Genomic DNA, 24073 nt, shown 5'->3' on the forward strand with positions numbered 1-24073 from the left:
AATACACACAGAGAATGTTGCTAGTTGTATAAATAGTACGTGAAGTTAACAAAACAGAATAGTTAGTCCACTGAATAAAACGACCAACATTCCAACCATAAGCAGAAAGCAGTTCCACCCGATTGTTCAGAAAATAGCTTTTATTCTTTTCCAGGCAGCATAAAAATCAAGAAAGTTAGCGCTTTCATGGTTGTTTCACACCACTTCATCAGACCATAAAAAAGCTGCTAGGAACATTAGTTAATATAGTATCAATTAACCTATCACAGTATAGAACCATTTTCCAATTTAAAGGTACAGCGGACATGTGCTCTATAACCAGCTATAGAACTAATGTTTATACTAAGAGACACCTTACTACCTATGTAGAAAACCATTCATATCACTACTAAGTAATCTATAAATAAATAAAAAAAATTAATAGAAATGTGTGTGTGTATATATGTGTGTATATATATATATATATATATATATATATATATATATATATATATATATATATATACACTAAATCTCATACTAATACATATATTAAAAGTCATATGGATCAATCAGAAAATGCATAAATGTCAAATATATATTTTTAGGGTTAATCCATGCAATATTTGTAAAAATATATTTGTAAAAATATATTCCATCAATAAAAGATGTGTATATATATATATATATGTATATATGTGTGTGTGTGTGTGTGTGTGTGTATATGTATGTGTATATAAGTATGTATGTGTGTGTATATATATATATATATATATATATATATATATATATATATATATATATATATATGTGTGTGTGTGTATATATATGCATATCCATAATATATAAGTACAACATTAATAATGGTTTCATTGGTATTCTGTCATTTAGCCCCATGCCTCTGCCTAATGATCCATCTGGTCTCAAGGTTTCAGTACGATTTATTAAATCGCCTCCACTCTCATTTTCAAAGACCTGTTCCAACACCTGAAATTTAAATATGTGTGATGGATCAGTGAGGGGAGACATGTTTTGCAAGGGTATTGCTAGTAATACCTTTTTTGATATTCAGCAAATGTTCATGAATACGAAATCTCAACTCCCTGTTGGTTTTCCCAACATAGAAGGATGAACATACATCACAAACTGCTAAATATATCACATTCTTACTGTTGCAGTTCGCTTTCACCCTAAAAGTAAAGGTCATGCACAATATGTAATCAATGTTCATGTATAGCGTTTAACAATATTTTTTTACACCCAGATATGCAATGTGAACAATTGTTGAATATCCATCACATGACACAGGCAATCTTACATTTGTATAAATGAAAACAAATCATACTGACCTAATTTTAGTTGCAAACATTATACATCACTTATAATCTTTCGAGTAACTGTCAAACATTACACAGCTCATTCAAATCCTGCCTTTTTGTCAGCCTCATTCCTCTTCTGTATATATTGTTCCAAAAATTACCATTTTTTCTATGTAATTTGTTCCTACCCTTTTCCAAAGATCCCATTTCCAGTTGTTTTATTTCTGTTGTATATTCACTACTTCTAGTACAGTTGGTTTAGACTTTTATTTCCATTATCTAGTAACTCCTTTTTGGCAGCCACCATAACTAGACTCAACAAGGCCTTACTATGTGTAGGCAATTCCGATTCTGTATCGTAGCTTAAAAAATTGATAATTTAGTAAAGATGTTTCTTGTTAAATAATAAAAAAAAAAAAACAAGAGTACTTCCCTGGCAATCTTTAAGACCAGTCTGGATGAGATAGCATAGATTTTCACTTGGGGTATGTGGGGAAAATATACTGAATATAGGATGTTGTTTATCGTACTCCAATACTGAGTAATTTGGTTGGGCTTATTGTTGGTCTTATTGACTGTAAGGTTGTTTAGAACCTATGAACCAGGCATGAGCAGCTGAAAGTCTCTGGGCTGCCAGTGAACATTCAGTAACAGCTGCAGTGTGCCTGTTTTCACTACTACAAGTAACTTTTTTTAAACCATGTGTATTGAGACTCTTAAAGACATATTGGAAAGAAGACACAAGGTTTCCCATTATTTATTTAAAGCAGAAACGCATCATTGCAGCTTCTAAGCAAATGTGTAAAATGAGGGGCATGCAGCTATTCAAACCTTATGTGGCATCTCCCTAAGCATGTCAGCAGTGCCAAAATAACCCCTAGCAACAGCTGAAGGCAGCACCTCAATCCAAGTGATCAAACAAAGAGGATTAGCAACACCCTCAGCTGTTTTCCAGGCTGCTGTAAAGTGGTCATGGGGAAGGTTTTACTCTCCATGTTCAGCCATGGAGATCTGTGGTTTAGGGCAATTGTGTGATCATTTTACTGAAGCAGACATGCCTTCACCTGTACACAGGTGCCTTGATAAAGGCCTCTCATTACCAAAGGTACCACTCCCAGTTTTGCAGAAGATGCAGTTTTCTTCTGTAAAAACAGTAAAACCAGTCTCTTTTGGGGAAAAAGGAGATGACTTCTCAAGGATTTTCTGGTTCCCCCAAAAAAGATAAACCTTCCAGTCATAGACTTGAAAATCTCAGGACTTTTATTTTTTTACAATAATTTCAAAATGTATTCCTTCATTATTTTTTTGCCTTTTAAACCAGGGTTGGAAGGGGATACTAGCAAGAAACGAGCACCTGTCGCAGTGCTCATTCTGGGCTTGGTACAAGACTACGTTTTCTTTATTCATGAGAGAATTCTGTTATCATCATACCAAGCTCCTGAAATATTCCATTGCACTTAAAGTTTATTTGCAGATCTTGTGTCTTATAGCATCAGCGACCTCAGCAGTCTCCTTTGTCAGATTCAGATATGAGATTGTTTAAGCATCCATTTAGCTCACATTGGAATTCCTTTCAAGACAATCTGTTGCACTGGATCTGCATTTCCCTATCAGGTCAGAGGGAGATCTGTATAGGTGTACTTCAGCAAGGATTATTGTATCTAATGTATTAGTCCAGGGCAGGTGATTATCTGATAGTCTTATCAGGTGAGATTGCATATCTGTCTGTTGGATTTACTGGTGGTGAGGAAGGCTTTACAGTAATCTTCCTACATTCTATAGAGGTGTCCTTCTTTATTGTATTTGTTGACTGCTTTAGCTGGCAGATGGTAGACCATTTTCAGCCACTGCCCTGGACATATAACACATTACAAGCATCTGTTTACTCTCACCTGTGTTGATTTCCTGGATTTTATAGTGCTGAGGATTTAGGCACGGCTGTAGAAGACGTAATCATAGATAGAATCGGCGCATCAGGGCACATTTCCAAGGTTTTGGCTGTAAGGAGCATCTGCCTGAGTAAAGTTTGTTTGTTTATTTATTATTTATTAACATTTGTTTACTGGGAAAGTCTGACTGGGACAGAGCCCATTTTCAGAGGAGGCCCAGGAAGAAATGCTCCAAACACATGCCTTTGGAATGTGAGAGGAAACCGGAGCACTCTGAGGAAACCCACTTGAACACAGGGAGGACATGTAAACTCCACACTGAAGGCACCCCAGCCAAGAATCGAACCGGAGAACCTGTTGCTGTGAAGCAACAACGATTACTGCTGCACCACTGTGCCACAAACCGCATACCCAAAGTATTGGTCATAATGAAAAAAATGTGCTATTTTGATAGGATCTAAGTGTTTTAACTCATTTTGTGAGTTTACTGCAGTCCTTGAATTCTCTTTAATGCTCCTTAATGTAGGTTTGCAGCACTCTGCAGTAAAAAAAATAGTCTTTAACCATATCTGCCTTTAATGACTTATTCAAGACAAAGCTAACAATTGGATATTTCAAAATATATTTCTCAAAGTCTTACTCCATTGTAAGCCTACAATAAGGTATGGAAATTGGAGTAATATTATCTGATACTTATGCTGAACATCTCCTAGAGCATAGCAGTGCTGATCTTGATGCTTCAGACATTTGTTGTGGCATAAAATAATGCTGTTACTAATGCAGTGGATCAAACTGCCTCTTTTCATGCATGAACTTCCCCTACTGATGTTTGTAAGCCATATGACCATGAGTTTAGGGCCCAAAGAGGAGAAAACGTAAAGCTGAAATGATGTGAACATGCCTTTTGTAAGACAAGTTTAAGACGGTCATTATTCTGTTGATTAAAAAAAAAAGTGTCTACTTTGAAAGTAGTGTTCTTGTCCAAAGAGACCTCTTATGCATTCTAAGTAACCAGCTGAACTGTTAAGTGGACTAGCTGTACAGTTCAGCCTGTCTTATTGTTTGTTAGGAAAGTACTTAATTTTTTTGTCCATAAGGTAGGTCATATTAGCAGTGATATTGTTTATTCGTGCTTCCATAAAGCAAAACATTTTTTTTTTTGCTAATGAACTTTTCAGAAATTTTTCCTCATCTAGATGGCCCATCTTGGAGGTGTGATGGGGAAGAAAGAGGCAACTGGGAACAAATGATATGGGAGTGTAATGAGTTGCCAGACTTAAAAATCTCCCTACAGAGTACTATGCCAGGAGTACTGGGTGATCAGATGAGTGTAACTAAAAAATGTACTTTTTGAGTTGGGATACAGGATCTAAATTGCCTAGACACAGAAAGGCCTTGTTAAGTTTAATTCTGGTTACTGCCAAAAAAGCAATTACTAGAAAATCAAAATCAAAATCTAAACCAGCTATACTTGAAGTAGTGAATATTGTAGCAGAGATAAAAGGATCTTTAGAAAAGGGTAGGAGTAAATTACGTAGAAAAAAATAGAAATTGTGGGAGGAGGAATGTGGTTTAAGAGAAGTCAGGAGCTGAATAATGTGTGTAATGTTGCTTAGATTATACATCACATATTTTGTTATATATCCTGTAATGTTTGTGAACGTGAACTTGTTAATGTGGTTTGATTATGTTTATATAAATGTAAGCTTGCCTATGCCACAAGTGATAATTTATTAAAGGTGTTAAAAAAAAAAAAAAAAAAGGCTGATAGCAGCTACCATTGAAAAGGCTGGAGCTGTTGCAAGCCAAGCAATATCTGTTTGATGTTCATACACAGAGCAGAGCAGGAAGGTAGTGCTGTTGTTTTTTTTTTTTTTTTTTTTTTTTTTATTCTTGTAGTAATACTTCTCTTACTCTCTGTGCTTTTTTTTTTTTTTTTTTTTTTAAATAAAATTGTATTGCTAGGTGCCCTAGTCAGCACTGGGCACTAGGCAGCTGCCTAGGCCGCATAGTGCTGGATCCAGCCTGTCATATATGTATTCAGAAATTTGCCTTCCTTTGGTATCCATATGTTTCTTCCCTCTGAACAGTAGCATAATTAATTTGGGGTGAGACAGGCAGCTGCCCTGGGTGCAAAGTGTTGCAGGATGCGATAAGCTTTATGTAATCCTGATTGCTTTTTAGTGCAGTACTTGCTTTTAAAACACAATATTATATTTTTGTCAATCCTAAGTGCTGTAGTGCATTTTTTTTTTTTTTTTTAACTAAAACCTGGGCACTGGAGCGCTCTGTGCAAGATATAAACTGTAGCAGCTGCTTGCTACATGTGTAGCAGTTTGCTACAGTTTAAAAGAAGATTTTTTTTTGGCTAAAGTGTGAGAAAGGAGGGTCGGGAGCAAGCCCAGAATCAGGACCTGAATTGCTGGGGCATGGGGTGGGTCACACTGAGCTTCTGGACACCAGTGCCAGTAGAAGGAATAATCTTTTTTTTTCAAACTTGAAGACCTGAGGGGATGGGGTCCTAGTTCATGAGACTAGCAGAGGGTGCTGGTTGAGCCAACTATGCTTCTGCCCCTGAAATATATTCCTTGTTGGAGACCAACTTCCAGAAGCTCCACCGCACACATTTGTTGTATCTACATGTACATGTACACATGTATATGCATGTATGTGTGTGTGTGTGTGTGTGTGTGTGTGTGTGTGTGTGTGTGTGTATATATATATATATATATATATATATATATATATATATATATATATATTTTTTTTAGATAGTTTTTTTTTAAGCAATTATTTTTTCTGTCCAGTAACCCGTCACCAGCCTATTACCAGTATGCATCCCATCTCCTCATTTGTATTTCTGTTCTTCAGTTACTGTAAGAGAACCTTCTAGCTGCTAAAAATAATTACTGTTCTTTTTCTAGCTGCTTGGCGTCTTGCATAGTACTTACACTAAAATCACATTTTTTTGCCAGTTTACGTGGTCTGACTGTCAAAAATCTGAATCTTGGATAATTGCAAAATGTCTTTTATTTGTCCTTATAACCATTTTAATGGGGTCTGTTGTGCATTTAACATTTCATGACAATATCCTAAGTGTCTCACTAGTCATGCATATTTATGCTTTTGTTTCCACTTTGATAGAATACCCCATTTTAAGTGTCCCCCCTCCATTGCTGATGGATGGAAACATGTTTTACAGCATGTATTGTTACTTTGTGTCCCCCCCATTTTCTGTCTCCCCCGTATCAGTCTTTTCTGAGAAACTGTATAGAAGTGTAGCATAAACAAAGACAGCCTTCATGGTAAGAATGCTTGCTGTTAATTGGCTGCCTATTCTGTAGACTCTGCTGTTAATTTCTTGCGGTATTATATGTTCCTTACATTGGTGTCTGTACTTTATCAGTGCTGTGTGTTAACCCATTTTTTTTCAGTAGGAAAAAAGGTACACTGACTTCTTCCTACTTTCCAGAAATGTGCTGGTTGGTTGCCTCTAAACTGTAATTGTGTATTTACCCTTGTCATGACGACTGGTTCATGTCTAAAAAGGGCCTACATTGTGTCAGTTCACTTCAGTTTGCAAATGTTTAATATTAAAAAAATTACAAGAGCAGATGGCAAGAAGAAGAAGAAGAGAGATGGAAAATGTGTTATTGTGGATATTTGCAGGGCATGGAAATTCCTGGTTGATAGAATTTTTCTAATGGCACATATAGAATCAATACAACAATTAAGTGATTCTGACAGAAAAGGAGTATGTTTTGATTCTAAGCAACTTCAGTTGTCTGGTTGTGTATGACTTCAGAGACAATAAAAATGAGACTTGCTTTTGGCAGACAGTCTACTACCTGACAGGTGAAAACAAGACAGCTTTTTAAAATAGTCCACTCTGTCTCTGGTGGGTTATTTCTGCAAAGCACGTACCTTACTGCAGAGATGGAATGAGTACATAGGTTGGGCTACAGGAGGAATGAAGGCCAACAGAATTTAAAAATGCAGAAATGCACCTGATACAGAGGCGGTAACATGTAATATTTAGGTGGACAAGGAATGGGATTCTTAATTGCAAGAATGGTGAATCTAGACAAAGCAATGATCATGGACACCACCACAGTTTAAATGTGAAGCAGGTACACAGTGGCTACACATACCCCTGGAGAAAAGGAAGGATGGGTTCCTAAACTGAGAAAATGTGCAGTATCATATAACTTGCTACATAGGATGGACAAAAAACACTAGGGCATGATGGGATACCATACTGCCAAGGGCACAACTAAACACCAGCAGGATGCAGACCCTTCAAGCAAAGTAGCCCACCATCCTTGTACTTATTCTGTTTTATCACTGTTTTCAGGAAGACAAATGGTTAATAATGGCACCCCCTTTCTTTCTAACACACAAACACGACCATTTCATTTTGGTGTTTTTCAGCAACTTTGTCTTGTATGACAGCAGAAGCCATATGTAGCTGTGTGGTAGAACATCCTAAAAGTTTAGTTGTGGTTGAGTGATCTTCTCATTGAATATCTTGGTCCATTTTCAGAAGCTTGTCTTGGTTCAAGCATGTAAACTTGTTGCAGGCATATAATTTAATCATTTGTTATAACCAAATGTACACATTTCCCTTGAGTTTCTGTCCATTTTTTTGTACTAGTAAGGGGATGGCCCTTGTCCATTTGTCTTTATTTTCCACTGCATTTCATTTAGTTAATAGTCATTGGTTCATTTTTTGGAGCTTTTGCGATCTTTGAACCTGCTGTCAACAGAGATACTAATCTCTAGTAGTTGTTTTAACTTTAGACCATCCATCCCAGTTTACATTGCTAGCTTGATTTTGTGACTTTTTGAAAACCTTGCAGTGGCTGAATGTACTTGGATCTTGTTTGTAATTTTCAGTTGTTTAACAAGTAGGGAAATTTCATCTTCTTATATTGAATACCATTGTTACTTTCGACATAGCTTAGTGATGCACCTTTATTTGCTCACAAACAGCTGATGAAGAAGCCCCTGACTATGGTTCTGGAGTACGCCAGTCTGGCACTGCCAAAATCTCCTTTGATGATGAATACTTCAGAAAGGTAAGAATTTATGAGCGCTTTAAATGCATTTCAAAATTCCACTGAATTGGCTGTTGGAAAGGTACTGGGATGCACAGTGAATATATTCATTTCTTAGAATTATTGTTCGTAGTGCTGATTAATTATACAGCTCATTAGTTTTATCTCTTCCTCCTTATACTCCTCCCTGTCAAGATTGTAGTAATCAACAGACTATCCTTGCATGTTGTAGCAAAACACAAGCCTCTTAGCTTCCTTTAAGGACTCCACTCGAACCTCTTGTAAGAACACATCCAAAAACAAAGAGTCCAAACTGGCCGTAATCTTTTATTATAAAACGTAAGTGCTTTCAGGTTAAGAAACCCTTCATCAGACAAACTTCACATAATCATGACAGTCTTTAAATGTTAAAACATTTCTAAAAGCAACCAATTACTTTCTATACTTGAAACGCCTTTACTTTAAGACTGGATTTAAAGATACAGAACTATTTAACCCAGGTGGGTTGTCAGCAGCCAACTGTATGATCCATCTTAACTCTGCATACTCAGTATCATTGACAATGCCCCCCCCCCTTCATCTGTGCAGCATGCAGAAACATAAAAACAAAAGTATGATCTGGAAAGCTGGAAACATGTTGGTACAATGCATTATGTTTATCCTTCTGTCTAATAGATGACAGATGGTGCAGTATTCTTGTTTTTAACTTACAATTAGTTTTTCCAACATAACCAACTCAGACATGACTTGCAGCATGCCAAGTAAACCACATTCTCTGTATGTCAATTTGTATAAAACTCAAATGTATATTTTTTGTTTTTAACAGGATGTATAAAATAATTTAAACCATTCACATTTGAACATGCTTTGCAATGCCTACAGGGAAAAGTCCCTGTTCTCATGAGTGCAGAGGAAACACTGTTAGCCTTCTTAATATTTTTTAAACCAGGTACTATGCATAACGTCTTTTATATTACTATTTCGCTTGAAGGTAAATCTAGGTTTCTCATGTAAAATATCCTTCAAGTGATTGTCACCTCTTAGTATCTTCCAGTTTTGCTTAATAATATCACATATCCCATACACATTGTTGCTATAATGTAGCATTACCTTAGGTTTGTTGTCATACTTATTAAATGGCTTCAGCTTATCTCCCTGCTTTTCTTTACTATCAGAAAACCATGATCTAGGCCTGGCTTCCTTGTTAGATAGTATACTGTTCTTAGTTTTTTCTAAATTTTCCTTTGAATACCCCTTTTCCTTAAGATGTTCATGTAACACATCTATTTCTTTGTGAAACTCATTATTGTCTGTGCACAGCCGAGAAACTCTTGGCAGGGCCCATGAGACTGTTCAGAGAAACAAATCCGCTTAATGCGTAGATATTGAGATTTGGGAATGTTTCAGATGATGTGGCGTGGGGTGATGGCTAGAGGCATGCAGTAAGGTGTTATACTGTGGAAACTTTCTGTATACCCTGCCAATATGTTCTTACCCAAAGATTTCTCAACAGAGGCTATCAGGCACGAAGTTTTGTTGACTGACCAACTGGACAGAAGTCAGTTATTGAAATATAGAGACCAGACCATTTCCAAAAAACAAACCTCACAACCCATCAGGTTAGTAACTACCTTTGTATTCAACACAAATTGGTTTAGAGACATTATTAATAATCATTGGGATATTGAAATGAAAACTGACACAGAGAGAAACAAACTGACACTAAGAGCACACTCTGTATGCTGGAAAAACAAGGAATTCACTCGAGTGATGAAAACACAATTTATTCCACGATGTGATAAAAACTCCACAGCATTAGCAGCATACACAAAATAAAATGTGTACTCCACAGTAACACAATATCCACAGTCAAGCGCTTTCGTCCATCCAGACTTCTTCAGAACAGATAAGCTTCATCAATTCGCTTTTCTAATGATAAGGGCCAAATCAAAGTAAATTGAATGTAACAAGACATGTAAATCAGGATGGCATTCTATTTTAAATCAAAAAGAGTCAGGATGGATCATCAGGTTAGGTGCACTATTCAGTCATGGCCTGAATGAGTTAAGCTAATTTGCTTAATTACTTAAACAATTAATGGATGATTGTAATCAATTCTTCTGACTTTTTTCTTATGTAAACATGTGGAATTGTTTATTCACATTAATGCACTGAATAAGGCTATTACTCAGCCGAAACCGGTTTGCTGCTTATGGATTTTTTAGGTTTGCCCTAATAAATATATTTTAAGATTTTAATTGCAACTTCTCCTGGTGCTGGATATCTTGTTTTGGAGTATATATTGCTTAACCATCAAAGGTGAGGTATTTCTATAAGTACTGGTATCACTGGTTAGGGCATCCAAGGATTGTATGTATGCTTTAGTATCCATAACTGCAAAGGCTCCAACCTTATCAGCTGGTTTGATAACCAGTCTATCATCATTTCTTAGGTGTAGCAGTGCTTGCCTTTCCAAATAAGTTCAATTATTAAACCTGCATGTTGCATTGTCAAGATAGTCTTATTTCATCCTCACAAGTTTTAAAAAAGTATGAACTGTGAGGTGCATAACTGGTACAAAATTACTCAGATGTTTCATAACATTAGGTTCATAGGTAGGTACTAGGCTATCAGCTTTGGGGCCTATACAAGCCCAGCCAAAAAGGTACCCTGGCTTTTGCCACCCAAGAAAATTAGTATAATGTTTTTTTCCCCTAAACATGTTATTCAGAATAACATTCCGCCCAAAAATGTGTAAATCCAGTATAATTTCACTTAATACTGATGCCCTACTGGGTACAAACGATAATCCTTTACCTAAAACATTAATTTGTTCTTTAGTCAGTTGAACACTAGCTATATTAAACAAATTACAGTCATTAAAATCAGTGAGTTCATGACTCTCCGCTGTTTCACATCCCTTTTTACAGAGCGACCTCACCTGTTTTCTTCCTTACTGGTACTGGGAAAGTTGGAAAAGTCATAGAACTGCTCCTTGCTCCAAAAAAAGATGATGAAGAAGAAGGAAGCGAGGTTTTTGGTCTTGCTCCCACACTGGTACTGGGCTGTTTGGTTCCCTGTGTGATGTCATCAGCCCGAGCCATAATAGAGGTTTTGCTATTGGGATCCTTGGCAGCCACAGAACCTTCTGCTGTCGTAGTTGTAGCCATAGAAGCCAGGGCTAGACCATGGTTTTCTGGTAGTAAAGAACATCAGGGAGATAAGTTGAAGCCATCTAATAAGTATGACAAAAAACCCAAGGTAATGCTACGTTATAGTAACAATGTGACGAGTGGATGGGTAACAGAAAATACACCCCTGGGATCACATCAATGGCTCTGTTTGACAGAGGATCAGTTAATTAATCAATGGGGCAGTGAAAGCCGACACAGTCCGGCTAAGCTTATAAATACCCTCGGGCAGATAGCCTAGTACCCGCCTACCTACCTATGTATATGGGATATGTGATTTTATTAAGCAAAACTGGAAGATACTAAATCACCTGAAGGATATTTTAGATGAGAAACCTAGATTTACCTTCAAGCGAAATAGTAATATAAAAGACATGTTATGCATAGAACCTGGTTTAAAAAATAAGAAGAAGGCTAACAGTGTTTCCTCTGCACACATGAGAACAGGGGCTTTTCCCTCTAGGCATTGCAAAGCATGTTCAAATGTGAATGGTTTAAATTATTTCATACATCCTGTTACAAACAAAAAATACACATTTGGATTTTATGCAGATTGCAATACAGAGAATGTGGTTTACTTGGCATGCTGCAAGTCATGTCCAAGGTTTTATGTTGAAAACAATAATTGTAAGTTAAAAACAAGAATACTGCACCATTTGTCATCTATTAGACAGAAGGATAAACATAATACATTGTACCAGCATGTTTCCATCTTTCCAGATCATACTTTTGTTTTTATGGTTCTGCATGTTGCACAGATGAAAAAAGGGGGTGGGGCATTGTCAATGATACTGAGTATGCAGAGATAAGATGGATCATACAGTTGGCTGCTGACAACCCACCTGGGTTAAATAGTTCTGTACCTTTAAAACCAGCCTTAAAGAAAATGCGGGTCACGTATAGAAATTAATTGGTTGCTTTTAGAAATGTTTTAACATTTAAAGACTGTCATGATTATGTGAAGTTTGTCTGATGAAGGGTTTTTTAACCTGAAAGAGCTTACGTTTTATAATAAAAGATTACGGCCAGTTTGGACTTTGTTTCATTTGTTTTCGGATTTATACTTGCATGTTGTGCATTCATTACATATGCTAAGATATAAAGTTTTTTTTTTTTTTTTAACTATAAACATATATGTTCATAGGTCGGTACTAGGCTATTGGCCCTAGGGCCTATATAAGCCTAGCCAAAAAGGTACCCTGGCTTTCGCCACGCAGGAAAATAATTTTCCTGTGCCACTGTTGAGCAGAGCCACAGAAGTGATCCCCGGGGTGAATTTCCAATTTCCCATCCAATCATCAAGATTTTTCTTGAAGAATGCTAATGAGGAGCTTTGTTTGATATAGATAGGTAGTTTGTTCCAGAGTATGGGAGGTCTCTGGGACAGGAATCTATCCCTCCAGCATGTTCTGTTTATTGTGGTGCAAGGTTTAGGTCCCTAGAGCTTGTAGCTCGGAGGGATTGGGATTTCTTTAAGTGGAGCATGTCCAATAGCTCTGGGTTTGACATAGCTTTGTATGTTAGGCAGAGATCGCCTCTGAGTAGGCAATATGCGACGAAGTAAAGCTGGAGATTTTTGAGATGGTCTGCATAGGACATCTATTTTAAGCCGGTAATCCTCTTTGTGAGGTATTTCTGCGGCCTTTCCAGTTGTAGATGTCTTGTGAGGTACATACCAAAAGGGACGTTGTACTCTATAATGGATCTAATGAGTGACGAGTAGAGGGGAACAGTGACCTCTTTTTCCTGAATGAGAAACCTTTTGTGATGAGGTGTGCCAAGTAGAAGATTTCCTGACTACTGTGGCGATGTGATTTTCAAAGGAGAGATTATTGTCCACCTGTGTCCCAAGGTCTCTTACCACACTTTCGGTGTTACATTTACTACCGCCTATGTGGTAGTTCATGGGTACAGAGTTTTTACCAAAGGGGATGACAGTGCACTTTTTGGCATTGAGCTTGAGGCCATGGCTTTTTGTAGGATGTCCACATCGTTAGGAGTTTCGATTATGGCTCTTAGTTTGCAGTCATCTGCGAACTTCGTTAGCCAAATATCTTCTGTGTTAGCCTGTACTTCAGAGAAGTAGATACCGAACAGGAAAGGACCCAGGACTGAACCTTGTGGTACTCCACTTGTCACCGGTTTAAAGTCAGATTTGGAGTCTGCTACTTTCACAGTGTGGGTTCTGTCAGGGAGCCAGTTGGCAACCCATCTTGTGACTTAGGGATTTATACCAAGTTTAGTGAGTTTATCTATAATTGCAGAGTGGGGGATGGTGTCAAACCTTGGCGAAATCTAGATAGGCTGTGTGAACCACCTTACCCTCGTCTATGGCTTTGGTGACTGCTTCAAAGAAGTCGATCAGGTTTAGGAGACATGATCTGCCTTTTACAAACCCAAACTGGGTGGTGTCCAGAGTTTGGAGATTACCAATGTCTTTGTTTATAAGTTCCATATTGATATGTTCCATGGCCTTGCAGACCAGGCTCGTCAGGCTAATGGGGAAGTAGTTCCCGGGGTCCGTGGTGGATCCCCCTTTGTGGAGTGGGATAACTGTCACTGTGTGCCATTCAGTGGGCACAAAGCTGAGGTGAGGCTATGATTGAACATGGTACTTGGGTGGGGTGCCAGTTCATTCCGTAGTCCATGTAGAATGCAGCCTGGGATGTTGTCAGGTCCCATGGATGCTGTGTTCTTGGCTTTGGAGAGTGTGGTTTTTACCTGTGCATCCGTGATTACAGGAACTTTGCATTCTTCTGGTATAGAGATGGGCCCTTTAGGGGGTGAGAGGGGGGTAAAGTTAGCACTGAATCTATCTGCCAGGATGTTGGCAATATTATTTGGTTCTGTATATTTAGTGCCATTGTGCTGTAAATCAGAGCAGATCTGAGTGTTGCCATTGAGATTCTTGACATAGCTATAGAATGCTTTGTGGTTCTGTTTAGAATCAGTGGCGATTTTGTTTTCGTAACTAGCTTTAGAGGATTTTATGAGGGATGTCAGCTTCTTACTGAGGCTGACCAGGGAGTTCCTCCAGTCATGGGATTTTACTCTTTTTTTTTGCAACAGTTTCTTTCATCTGTTGTAGAGTTTGTTTATGGCAGAGGACCATCAGATTGGCTTCATTTTTCTGGAGGATAACATCTTAGTTCTGTTAGGGATAGCATGATCCATGCACTTGTGTAAGTGCTTATAAAGTGCAATTGTGTAGGATTCAGCAGTCGTGCCTCTAGTCCATCTGCATGGGTGTCATGAATTTTGCCACTTCTGTCTTAAGAAGCATGAAGTTGGCTTTGGAGAAATATTTTACGGTAGTTTCCCTAATTGGGGGGTGGGGATGGGATGTGGATGTCTAGTGTGATCAGCTTCTGGTCAGATCTGACCAACGAGGAATTCACTTTTGGTGTGGAACACCGGTCACCCATGTTGGTAATGACCAAGTCTAAGATATTGCTGCCCCTGGTTGGGGTGTGGATAAGTTGATCCAAGGAGTTGGAATGTATGAATTCCAGAAATCGTTGAGCAAAAGAGTTGGTACATGAATAGTTTTCCCAGTTAATGGTGGGGTAGTTGAAATCGCCCATCATTAGGGTGTCTGGTTGTACCCTAATATTTTCCAGTGTATCAAGAAATGAGGAGTGGGAATCCTGGGACATGGTGGGGGATCTATAGCAAGCTACAATTTGGATTGCAGTCTTGCCCAGAGTTAGTTGCACTTGGATAATCTGGGATGCATTATGCTGCGCAACTAGCCTGGAGGTGTGGATATCCTTAATGAATATGGACACACCTCCACCTTTAGTGTTATGCTCCAGGTTAGGTGGCCGAAAGGTGTGGTATGAATTATAGCCTGGTAATGCAGGGGTGCTGTCTGGAGCCTTGAACCAGGTCCCTGAGACTGCACAGATGTCGATGTTCTCCATTTTAATGAGTGCCTCGAGTGGGTGGATTTTGAGGTTTAGACTTCTAGCATTAAGTAGCATTACCCTCAGATTTTGCTTGCTTGTCCCTGTTACAGTGGTGAATTTGTCATTTGAACCTTGCCTAAAAAAGGCACTGTAGGGGTGGCAAGAGCCTTAGCCGGTTTCCGGAATCCCAAGGGTGACAGGTGCAGGCCATCTCTAGCAAAGCATCATGGTCTGTTCATCATGTCATCCCAGGCAGACAGATACTGGATCCCCTTAGAATGACACCAGAAGCTTAGCCAATTGTTGAAGTCAATCATTTTGTCCTTGTACTCCGGTATCATTCTGAGCGATGGCAGGATGCTACTCAGGGCTAGGGTCATATCTGTCTGGGCTACAAGATCGGAGAGCTCTTCCATCATATCTGTCTGGGCTACAAGATCGGAGAGCTCTTCCATGTCTCTTTTCATGTAATCCATGGAGGTACGTCTCAGGTCATTGACACCAACATGGAGAATGACAGAGTCATATTTGTACTTGTGGTGTGAACTGAGTGCGTGGGTTATGTGACTGATCCTGGCACCCGACAGGCAGCTGACAATAACCTTCTCCTTGTTTAGTCTGGTGAGTGGGACATCAGTGTGCCCGACTATAGAGTCACCTATTACTATTGTGTTGGGTACGTTGTTTTGCCTTATGGGTTGTGGTTGATTGTTTGATATATATATATATATATATATATATATATATATATATATATATATATATATATATATATATATATATAAAACAATAGAAAACAATCAAACTGATTTAAACAAATTACCCACTTAACCAGTAAAAAGCTCAAAACTGAGCCCTGTACCAGCAGTCTTTAATCAGACAAGTTCTAACTGCACACTCCTGCCACTAGTGTGCAGGGGAACCTTCTCCAAAAAAGATGGCCTGGATCAGTGCTCAAGTTATAGAAACAAAGCTAGATTCAGCAGGCCTGAATCTAGTCTATGCTACAGCAAACAACAAGGCACACCAATTTCAGAAAGAAATGGTTCAAATAAGCAGGCACAATAAGCCTTTAACCAGAAATTCCCAGCTCAGAAGGGCAGAATCTAGCCTATCCTCCCACAAGAATGCTAAAAACAAACATTCTTAATGTAAAATAACTGGCCTGAAGCTCAAGTGCTTAAACCAGAACTAATGCGCTTTTAGAATAAGACACAGCCTTCAATCAGCAATTCCCAACTTAGAAGGATATAAGCTACCTGTCCTGCCACAACATTACAGACCACAAACCTTCTTAATGTAAAATAAATGTTCTGAAGCCCAGGTGCTTAAACCAAAAGGCTTAGAATACAGTTACAGTTTAATCAGGCTACTACCAAGCAGTAATACATGCAGTAGAATAAATACAATTGAGTACTTTCAAGAAGAAGCACAAGCAAAGTAACGTAATAAAGTAGGAAGAAACACACATACAGTAAGAGCAGATGAATAAAGTGCAACTTTTTTCTCTGTATTAAGTAGAATGAGCTAATGACACCAGACTGGGAGGAGTGTCACAGATCAAATATACAGCAGGGGCTGGCAATTGCTAAGCCACCAAGTATAAGAAAAAGATACCAATAGGGAGGGTAGGGACACACAACTTGTTGGACCACTATTTAACGCAGGGTGGGAGAAAAACCAGCAATGTCAGCATAGATCAGAAGCCAGCAAATAAATATCTAAATCAAGCAAAAAAATTAGGATAATACAGAACTTTGAAAAGAAGTGCCAGAAAAAATATTCTTATCACTTTATATTTCGAATTGTTTCAGTAGCAGTTTCAGTCAGAACACAAGGAGCTTCAAGCAATGAATGCAGAGGTTAACAACAGGGAATATTAATTATATTAGCAAGCCTTGAGACAATCAGATAAAACTCAAAAAGTTGTTAGACCACTGTTTAACACAGCAGGAATAAGGGTGGGAGAAAAATCAGCAATTTCAGCATAGATCAGAAGCCAGCAAATATATATCTAAATCAATCAAGCAAAAAAATTAGGATTATACAGAACTTTGAAAAGAAGTGCCAGAAAAATATACTTATCACTTTATATTTCGAATAGTTTCAGTAGCCCTTTCAGTCAGAACACAAGGAGCTTCAAGCAGTGAATGCCCTTGTGCTGTCAGTCAGCAGAATCTTTCAGTATTCCTCATACAATGCATTGTATCATATTAGTTTACCCCCATCAAAGTGTCAGTCATTCAAGACCTCTAAGTGAAATCTTCTCTCCCTATTTGACTCTTGACCTTTTCCCTTATTTAATTTTTAGCTCAGTACAGCATATTAACATATATCTGCGTTGGTGGTGCTGCGGTAGCGTTGTCGCCTCATAGCAAGACGTTGTCCCGTTCGATTCTCAGCTAGAGCGTCTTCTGTGTGAAGGCATACGTGAATAGGGCGTGCCTTCATTGAAGGTTGTGCATCAGGGCTGGTAACCCGGTACGTAAAAATCCACTACCAATCATTAGTGGACCGGAGTTCCGCTGTGGTGACCCCTAACCGGGAAAAGCCGAAAGACACAAACAAACAAACTGCATATTAACATAACCCTTTCAGTTGGAGTTCTTAAGTTTTAGTAACTGTGTTAAATGCTTCAACTGTCAGATTTATATATATATATATTACTCCTTCATAGCATCACTTTTAAAAATCAGTGTCTTGGGCTGCCTCAAACATGCTGCTTCTGACATATTATAATACAGAAAATGCTTGAAGTAGGATAGATGCACAGACCCAGAAGCAAATAAGATTTGAACTTGGGAGTAGTTGTCTCCCTTTCTCCTGTGTTTTTAATAATAATACATGATTAGGATTAATGGATGAACCACTCTTTTCAGAACAGCAAGCAATTGAAGCTTGAGAGTGAAATCATCGCAGGTAAATTTTGATGAGTAGGCAACTCCTGCATCATCCCAGAGAGGCAATTCTAGCATTATACTCTAGACTTGTTTTATAAGTATTTCTTACTGTTTTAAAGTAATTATATTGTACAGCAGATGTTTCCCGTAGCCTGGTGTGTCCTTTTCACAGAATGTAGAAGGTACTGAAGTCCTTCCAACGCACTATGCATGCAGATAACCTATATATGTTTCTACATATACAGTATATTATTACTGTATTGTTTGTGGCACTAAAGCTGTGGTATATGTTTCAGGATCTTTCATTTTTAGTTTTTAATCTTAAAGGAACAGTTTATATAATGGGTCTAAATTCATTGACTTGCATAGTTTGGATGTGGATGCTTTAGTTTGTTTTTATTTTTATACTAATTCATAAACTGGCAACTAGCCTCTTAATGGCAAACCTCTCAAATGAGTTTAGTTTTGTGCTGAATGGATATTTTTCCTGTGTTAGTTTACTATCACTAAAATGATGCATCTGACGTTGTCCGTTTTCATTTATGAACCAACATGTGGGTTCGGATCTGATCCCTGGATCTGACTTGGCTGCTGTTTCACAGCTCATGGACACTACAAGCTCTCAAGCTCCTCCCTTACCCACAATGCTGTAGCCCTCCTCATTCTCCAGATCACGTTTGCCGCCATTGTGTACAGATGTGGTCGCTACAGCTCTTGGGTGTTAGTTTGAGAAAATACATTATTTTTATACCTTCCTGTTCGCAAAAGTTTCTTCTTTATCCTCCCTTTACCCAGTAGCAGTAATATTGTCTTTTTCTTGTTACCATTAGTAGCTTTTAATTACCATCATTGTTAATCGTTCTCTTACCGCTTGTCGTTAATTTCTTTAATACCATTTCTGGTATTCCCCTTTCCCTCTTTCCTGTGGAGGGTGTGTATGTATGTGTATATATGTGTGTGTGTGTGTGTATATATATATATATATATATATATATATATATATATATATAAAAAGAGGTAGTTTGTTTCTATATATCTATATTTCAAGCCTTCTGCTTTAACTTCCTTCTTGTTATTTGAGTTATTTAAGAGACATATCTTACTATTGCTGCAAAACTAACATCTTATCACAATGAACTTAACATTAGCACATGTTCCCATATCTACCCATTCCCAAGTCCTTCAGTGCAAAAAAACAGTACACTTATTATTACTTCAAAAATCTACAATAGCACATACATTGACCTAGCCAAATTTGCAGTACTCCCCAACAACTTTATTCTCAGATATCCCTAAATTACAAGACATTTATATTTAAAAACCTGAAATTAATTCTACATATAGCATCCAAACCTATTCTTAGTGGTGACATACACCATAGTCCTGGCCACCAAAATAACCATATAAGCCCATCATTCAGCACCAAAACTCACTAAGCTTCTCTTGAAAAATAACTGACTTGTTAATCCTAAGTATGAACCAAAGAAGTATACTTAAGGTACAGGAGCTACACACCACCCTTTCACTATATTCTCCAGACATTGCCCTAATTACCGAAACCTGGCTAAGGCCAAAAATCAGTAACAACGAAATAATTCTTCCTGGTTACAACATATATAGGAAAGACAGAAACAACAAAAAAGGTGGTGGCATTGTCATTTTATATAAAAAAACACCTCACACTTGAAACTTTTGAATAAGTCACCCCAGATTTTAGTAATGTAGAGACTGTTTGCTAGGCTAAAAATCCACACAAACAGTTAAATATAATCGGAGCCTATACTCCCCCCAGAAATAATACTAACACATTAGAACATGTCCTACAATGGACAATAAAAATGGGTGACTTTAATATTGATTGGAACTCCTGTAATTCAGTAAACCCCACTGACCATATCAACAGGTATGGCTTTACTCATTTAATTCAAACTGCTACCAGTATTGAGAAAGCGTCAAAACAGGAATCCATCATTGACTGGATCCTAATAAACCATCCCTCCTATCACTACACTCTGGCTATCTCCCAGATAGTCTCAGTGACCACCTTCCCAGCATCTTTCTCCGACACCAAATAAACCCTAAAAAAGTACCACATACCAATAAATCCACAACAAAAAAATTTCAGTGCACATAACTTTGTATCCCACTCTCTGACGCTGCGATTAGACGCCACTAAAATTTCTCTCCCTAGACACAGCAACAGAATATTTTAACAATATCTTCCTAAACATCTTAAATAAACTGGCCCGTCCTATAACAATAAGAATAAAATCAAATTATGCCTCTTGGCTTACCAAAGAGACAAAATCCATACGAAAAGAGAGAGATACAGCCTGGGTAAATGGCTCATAATAAAAATGCAGTAAATCAACAAAAATACTTATTACTTCAAAATAAATGTAAAAAGCAAATCAGACAGTACAAAAAAACTACAGTGACGTACAATCTGAACACAAAAACAACCCACAAAAATCTGAACTGCCATTAACAAAATTCTACACACAGGTCAAACCAGCACACCATCCCCATTGACCAACAACACTACAGATAACATTGCCACACAATTTAATACATATTTCACAGAATCCATATTGGCCGTTGCAAGTAACTGCTCAACACCTCCCCAACCCTCTCACCAAGTATGCAAAATGACAATTTCTTTTCCCTTCAACCTATCCCAGAAAGCATTATAAACAAATACCTTAAAAAAAGCTCAAACCTACAACCTGTGCAGCAGATAGCTTGCCTGCTAAATACCTGAACATCGCTGCCAAGGCCATCTCTTATACAGTCTCTGTACTCTTAAATCGGTCCATCTCTGAAAAAAATACCCTAGCACTCTGGAAAAGCTCACATATCATACCATTACATAAAGGGGGGACTTCAACAGACATATCCAACTACACTTATCAAAAATCCCAGAGAAATGTATTCATTCACAAATTCTAAACTATCTCTTATCTAAGAATCTTCTAGCTACTACTCAGAATGGTATCTGACCCAGTGACAGTGCTAATACTGCCCACATGACACTTTTAACCATCATCAGAATGAAGATAAACTTGTTTCTTCTATCTTTCAAAGACATTTGATACTGTTTCACATAATAAGCTCCTACATTCATTATCTGAACTAAAACTAAGCCAAATCACACTTGCATGGTTTCAGGAATATCTAACTGATCGCCAACAGGAAGTAAAATGGCAAAATAATGCCTCTGCTCATCTGCCTGTTACTTTCAGTGTTCCACAGGGCTGTATCTTAAGTTCCCTACTTTTCACTATTTTTGCTAACAACCTTCACAGTGCCACCCTAGTACAATATTCAGACAACTCTACTCTGATCTGTTCTGCTCCATCACTCCAAAAACTTCAAAAAATAACCCAAGAATCCTTCACTACAGTCGAATCATGGCTAGCCAATGCTCAGCTAATACTGAACCCTAATAAAATTAAATTGATGCAGTTCCATCCAACAAGAGCTATCAGTCCCATCCCACCATTCAAGATCACCTCAACTAGTAACAGTACCGTTACTCCAGTCTCCCATACCAAACTCTTCAGTGTTGTTATTGATCACAACATGAAATTTGACCTACACATTGCCCAAACCATAAAAAAGTATATAAAACTTTAGCTGCCTGTACAGTAGTAGAAAATACCTAACCAAAAATTCTAAGGCCATTATTGCTAGAGCTCACCTAGTCTCCACTTTCCTCTAAGCATCTCCCATTCTGGTCAGTTTAAAGAAATCAGACTTAAACTTGAAAACTGCTGTAATAAAATTGCAGAGTTTGCATCTGAATCAACTTTTATAGATCCCATCATTGCTTGAGCCTTAAACAGCTCTCTTGGCTAGAATTACCCAATCTGGCCACCTTGAACCAACTTTCTATGGCCCATCAAATACTTTACCAACCAGAAAATTCTCAGTCTCTCCTAAACCTATTAAACCACTACTCAAATAACTGGTACTTGTGCAACAAATCATTAATAAACATAACCAAAAGTAAATATTCTCCTGGTGACTCCCTATATTCTTACTGTTTTGCTAAAATTTGGAATTCCTTGCCTCTTAACACAAGGACCGCAGCCAGTAAATCTAACTACAAAAAACTTCTCAAATCCCACTTAGGAAATGTATGGGTATGCTCCTGCTCCAGGATAGTATTTACAGAACAAATAGCTAGAGAGGAAGTATACCCCCCACCCCGTTTTTTCTACTACTATAATATCAATCTACTATAAATCACATTATAGGTAGCTTTTACCTAATTATAAAACATTGATTTTTTTTTCACCTGCTTCTGTCATATACTTTCTTGTATGGTTATTTGTTAATAATTACGTTACATTAATTCTATTCTGTATTTTTCAGTCTAAAAATGTAATCTAAGATTTATTTCACAGTGTCTTCTATTTGTAATATTTTTGTAACAAGAGGGACTTTAAATGCTTCCTATATTTGGAATCTAACCTGTTTTTATATGTATTATGTCTGATTTTGATTTGTCTCTTGTATTTAATGGAGCTTTTCTCCCCGGGCCTCCGCTGAAAATGGACTATTTGTCCAGTTGGACTTTACCAGTAAACAAATGTAAAATAAATAAATTTACTTCTAAAAGTGGGATTGTTTCCACAAATTTTGTGTGGTAAAATGCAGATAAACCATCAGGGTTTAAAAATATAGCAAGTGTGGGCATAAAATTCCATTATCAGATGCCCATGATTTTTGCATTCATTGTTTGGCTTCTGAACACTTGCAGTCTTCATGCTCTATCTGTAAGGCCTTTAACCCTAGAACGTTAATAGACTGGAAAAATACATTAATTCTCCAGGACCTTCTTCCTTCAGCCTTTGGAGAATCACTGGCAGGAGCTTAACCCTCCAAATCTGAGAGTAAGGAAACTAAGAAGAGACTTTCTGAGCAATGCGGTTCCTCTCTATCCTCTTTGGATCTGACCTCGGAACCGCTCAAGAAAACTCAAAAAAACTTTGGTTCCTAAAGACAAGCCTTCGGATCTGACTTCTTCAGACACCAGATCTGTGTCTTTGGATCCAGCTCATCATGAACCTAAACAGTTACCTAGAACTAGGTATCCGTCTTCCTTAGAAACTGTACAGTCTTGGCTCCCATCTCCATTCCTGGAAAGACACCATCATTCTAGATCACCTTCATAGCCTCTTCCCATTTGTCCAGAAGTCTCACAGATTCCGGTGTGGACAAAATGATGAAATTTCTCTTGACACAAATTCAGATGGGAGTTCTCCCAGCTCCTACCCCCATGGGTCCAGAGACCTTTACTAGTACAACCCCACCAGTTCTGACTCCTTCTGCGATCCATCTTTCAGTTTCGGAGCCCCTGGATCTGAGACTCCTGGTACTGTTTCAGATCCAAAAATGGTTCATCTTCAGATCTGATATCTTCTCTGAATGTTCCAGCTCCAAGTGTGTCAGAGCTGGATGACTCTCAGACCAGAAGCTTCGTTATCAGATCCGAGGGGTTGGGATCAATTCGGAAGTTGTTGGAGCCATCTCTGCCCCTTGGAGCCTCGGCATTTGATAGTTCAGATCCAATTCCTTCCTCGGGTGGGGTGTCTTTAGGTCGGAGGGAGCCATCTGTCCAGAAGATGCCTTCTGTGGTCCGATGGTTCCTTCTCCTCAGGGCATTCTGCCTTGGAGGTAGTAAAGACAGTATTCTGTTCTAGAGGTCACATGGCTCCACCCCCCCTTGGATCTTCCCACCAGATCTCAGATGTCTTTGTGTTGTGAGCCTCAATGTACTACTCCAGAAGGACAGTCAGCCCAAAGTCTTCAGGCTACCCAACAG

General features: G+C 38.2%; 1 protein-coding gene across 1 annotated transcript in view; it reads left to right on the top strand.

Annotated features, from left to right (window-relative positions):
* Nucleotides 1-24073, top strand: part of KIF1B (kinesin family member 1B) — a gene marked incomplete in the record, with an annotated part of 2363676 nt that overhangs the window by 1492389 nt on the left and 847214 nt on the right. The window contains 1 exon segment of the mRNA XM_044063146.1: nucleotides 8180-8265. Within this exon segment, the coding sequence (XP_043919081.1) occupies nucleotides 8180-8265 (86 nt within the window).

This window comes from Protopterus annectens, chromosome 2.part1 (genome assembly GCF_019279795.1).
Source record: "Protopterus annectens isolate FY-2018-M chromosome 2.part1, PAN1.0, whole genome shotgun sequence".
NCBI lineage: Eukaryota > Metazoa > Chordata > Ceratodontiformes > Protopteridae > Protopterus > Protopterus annectens.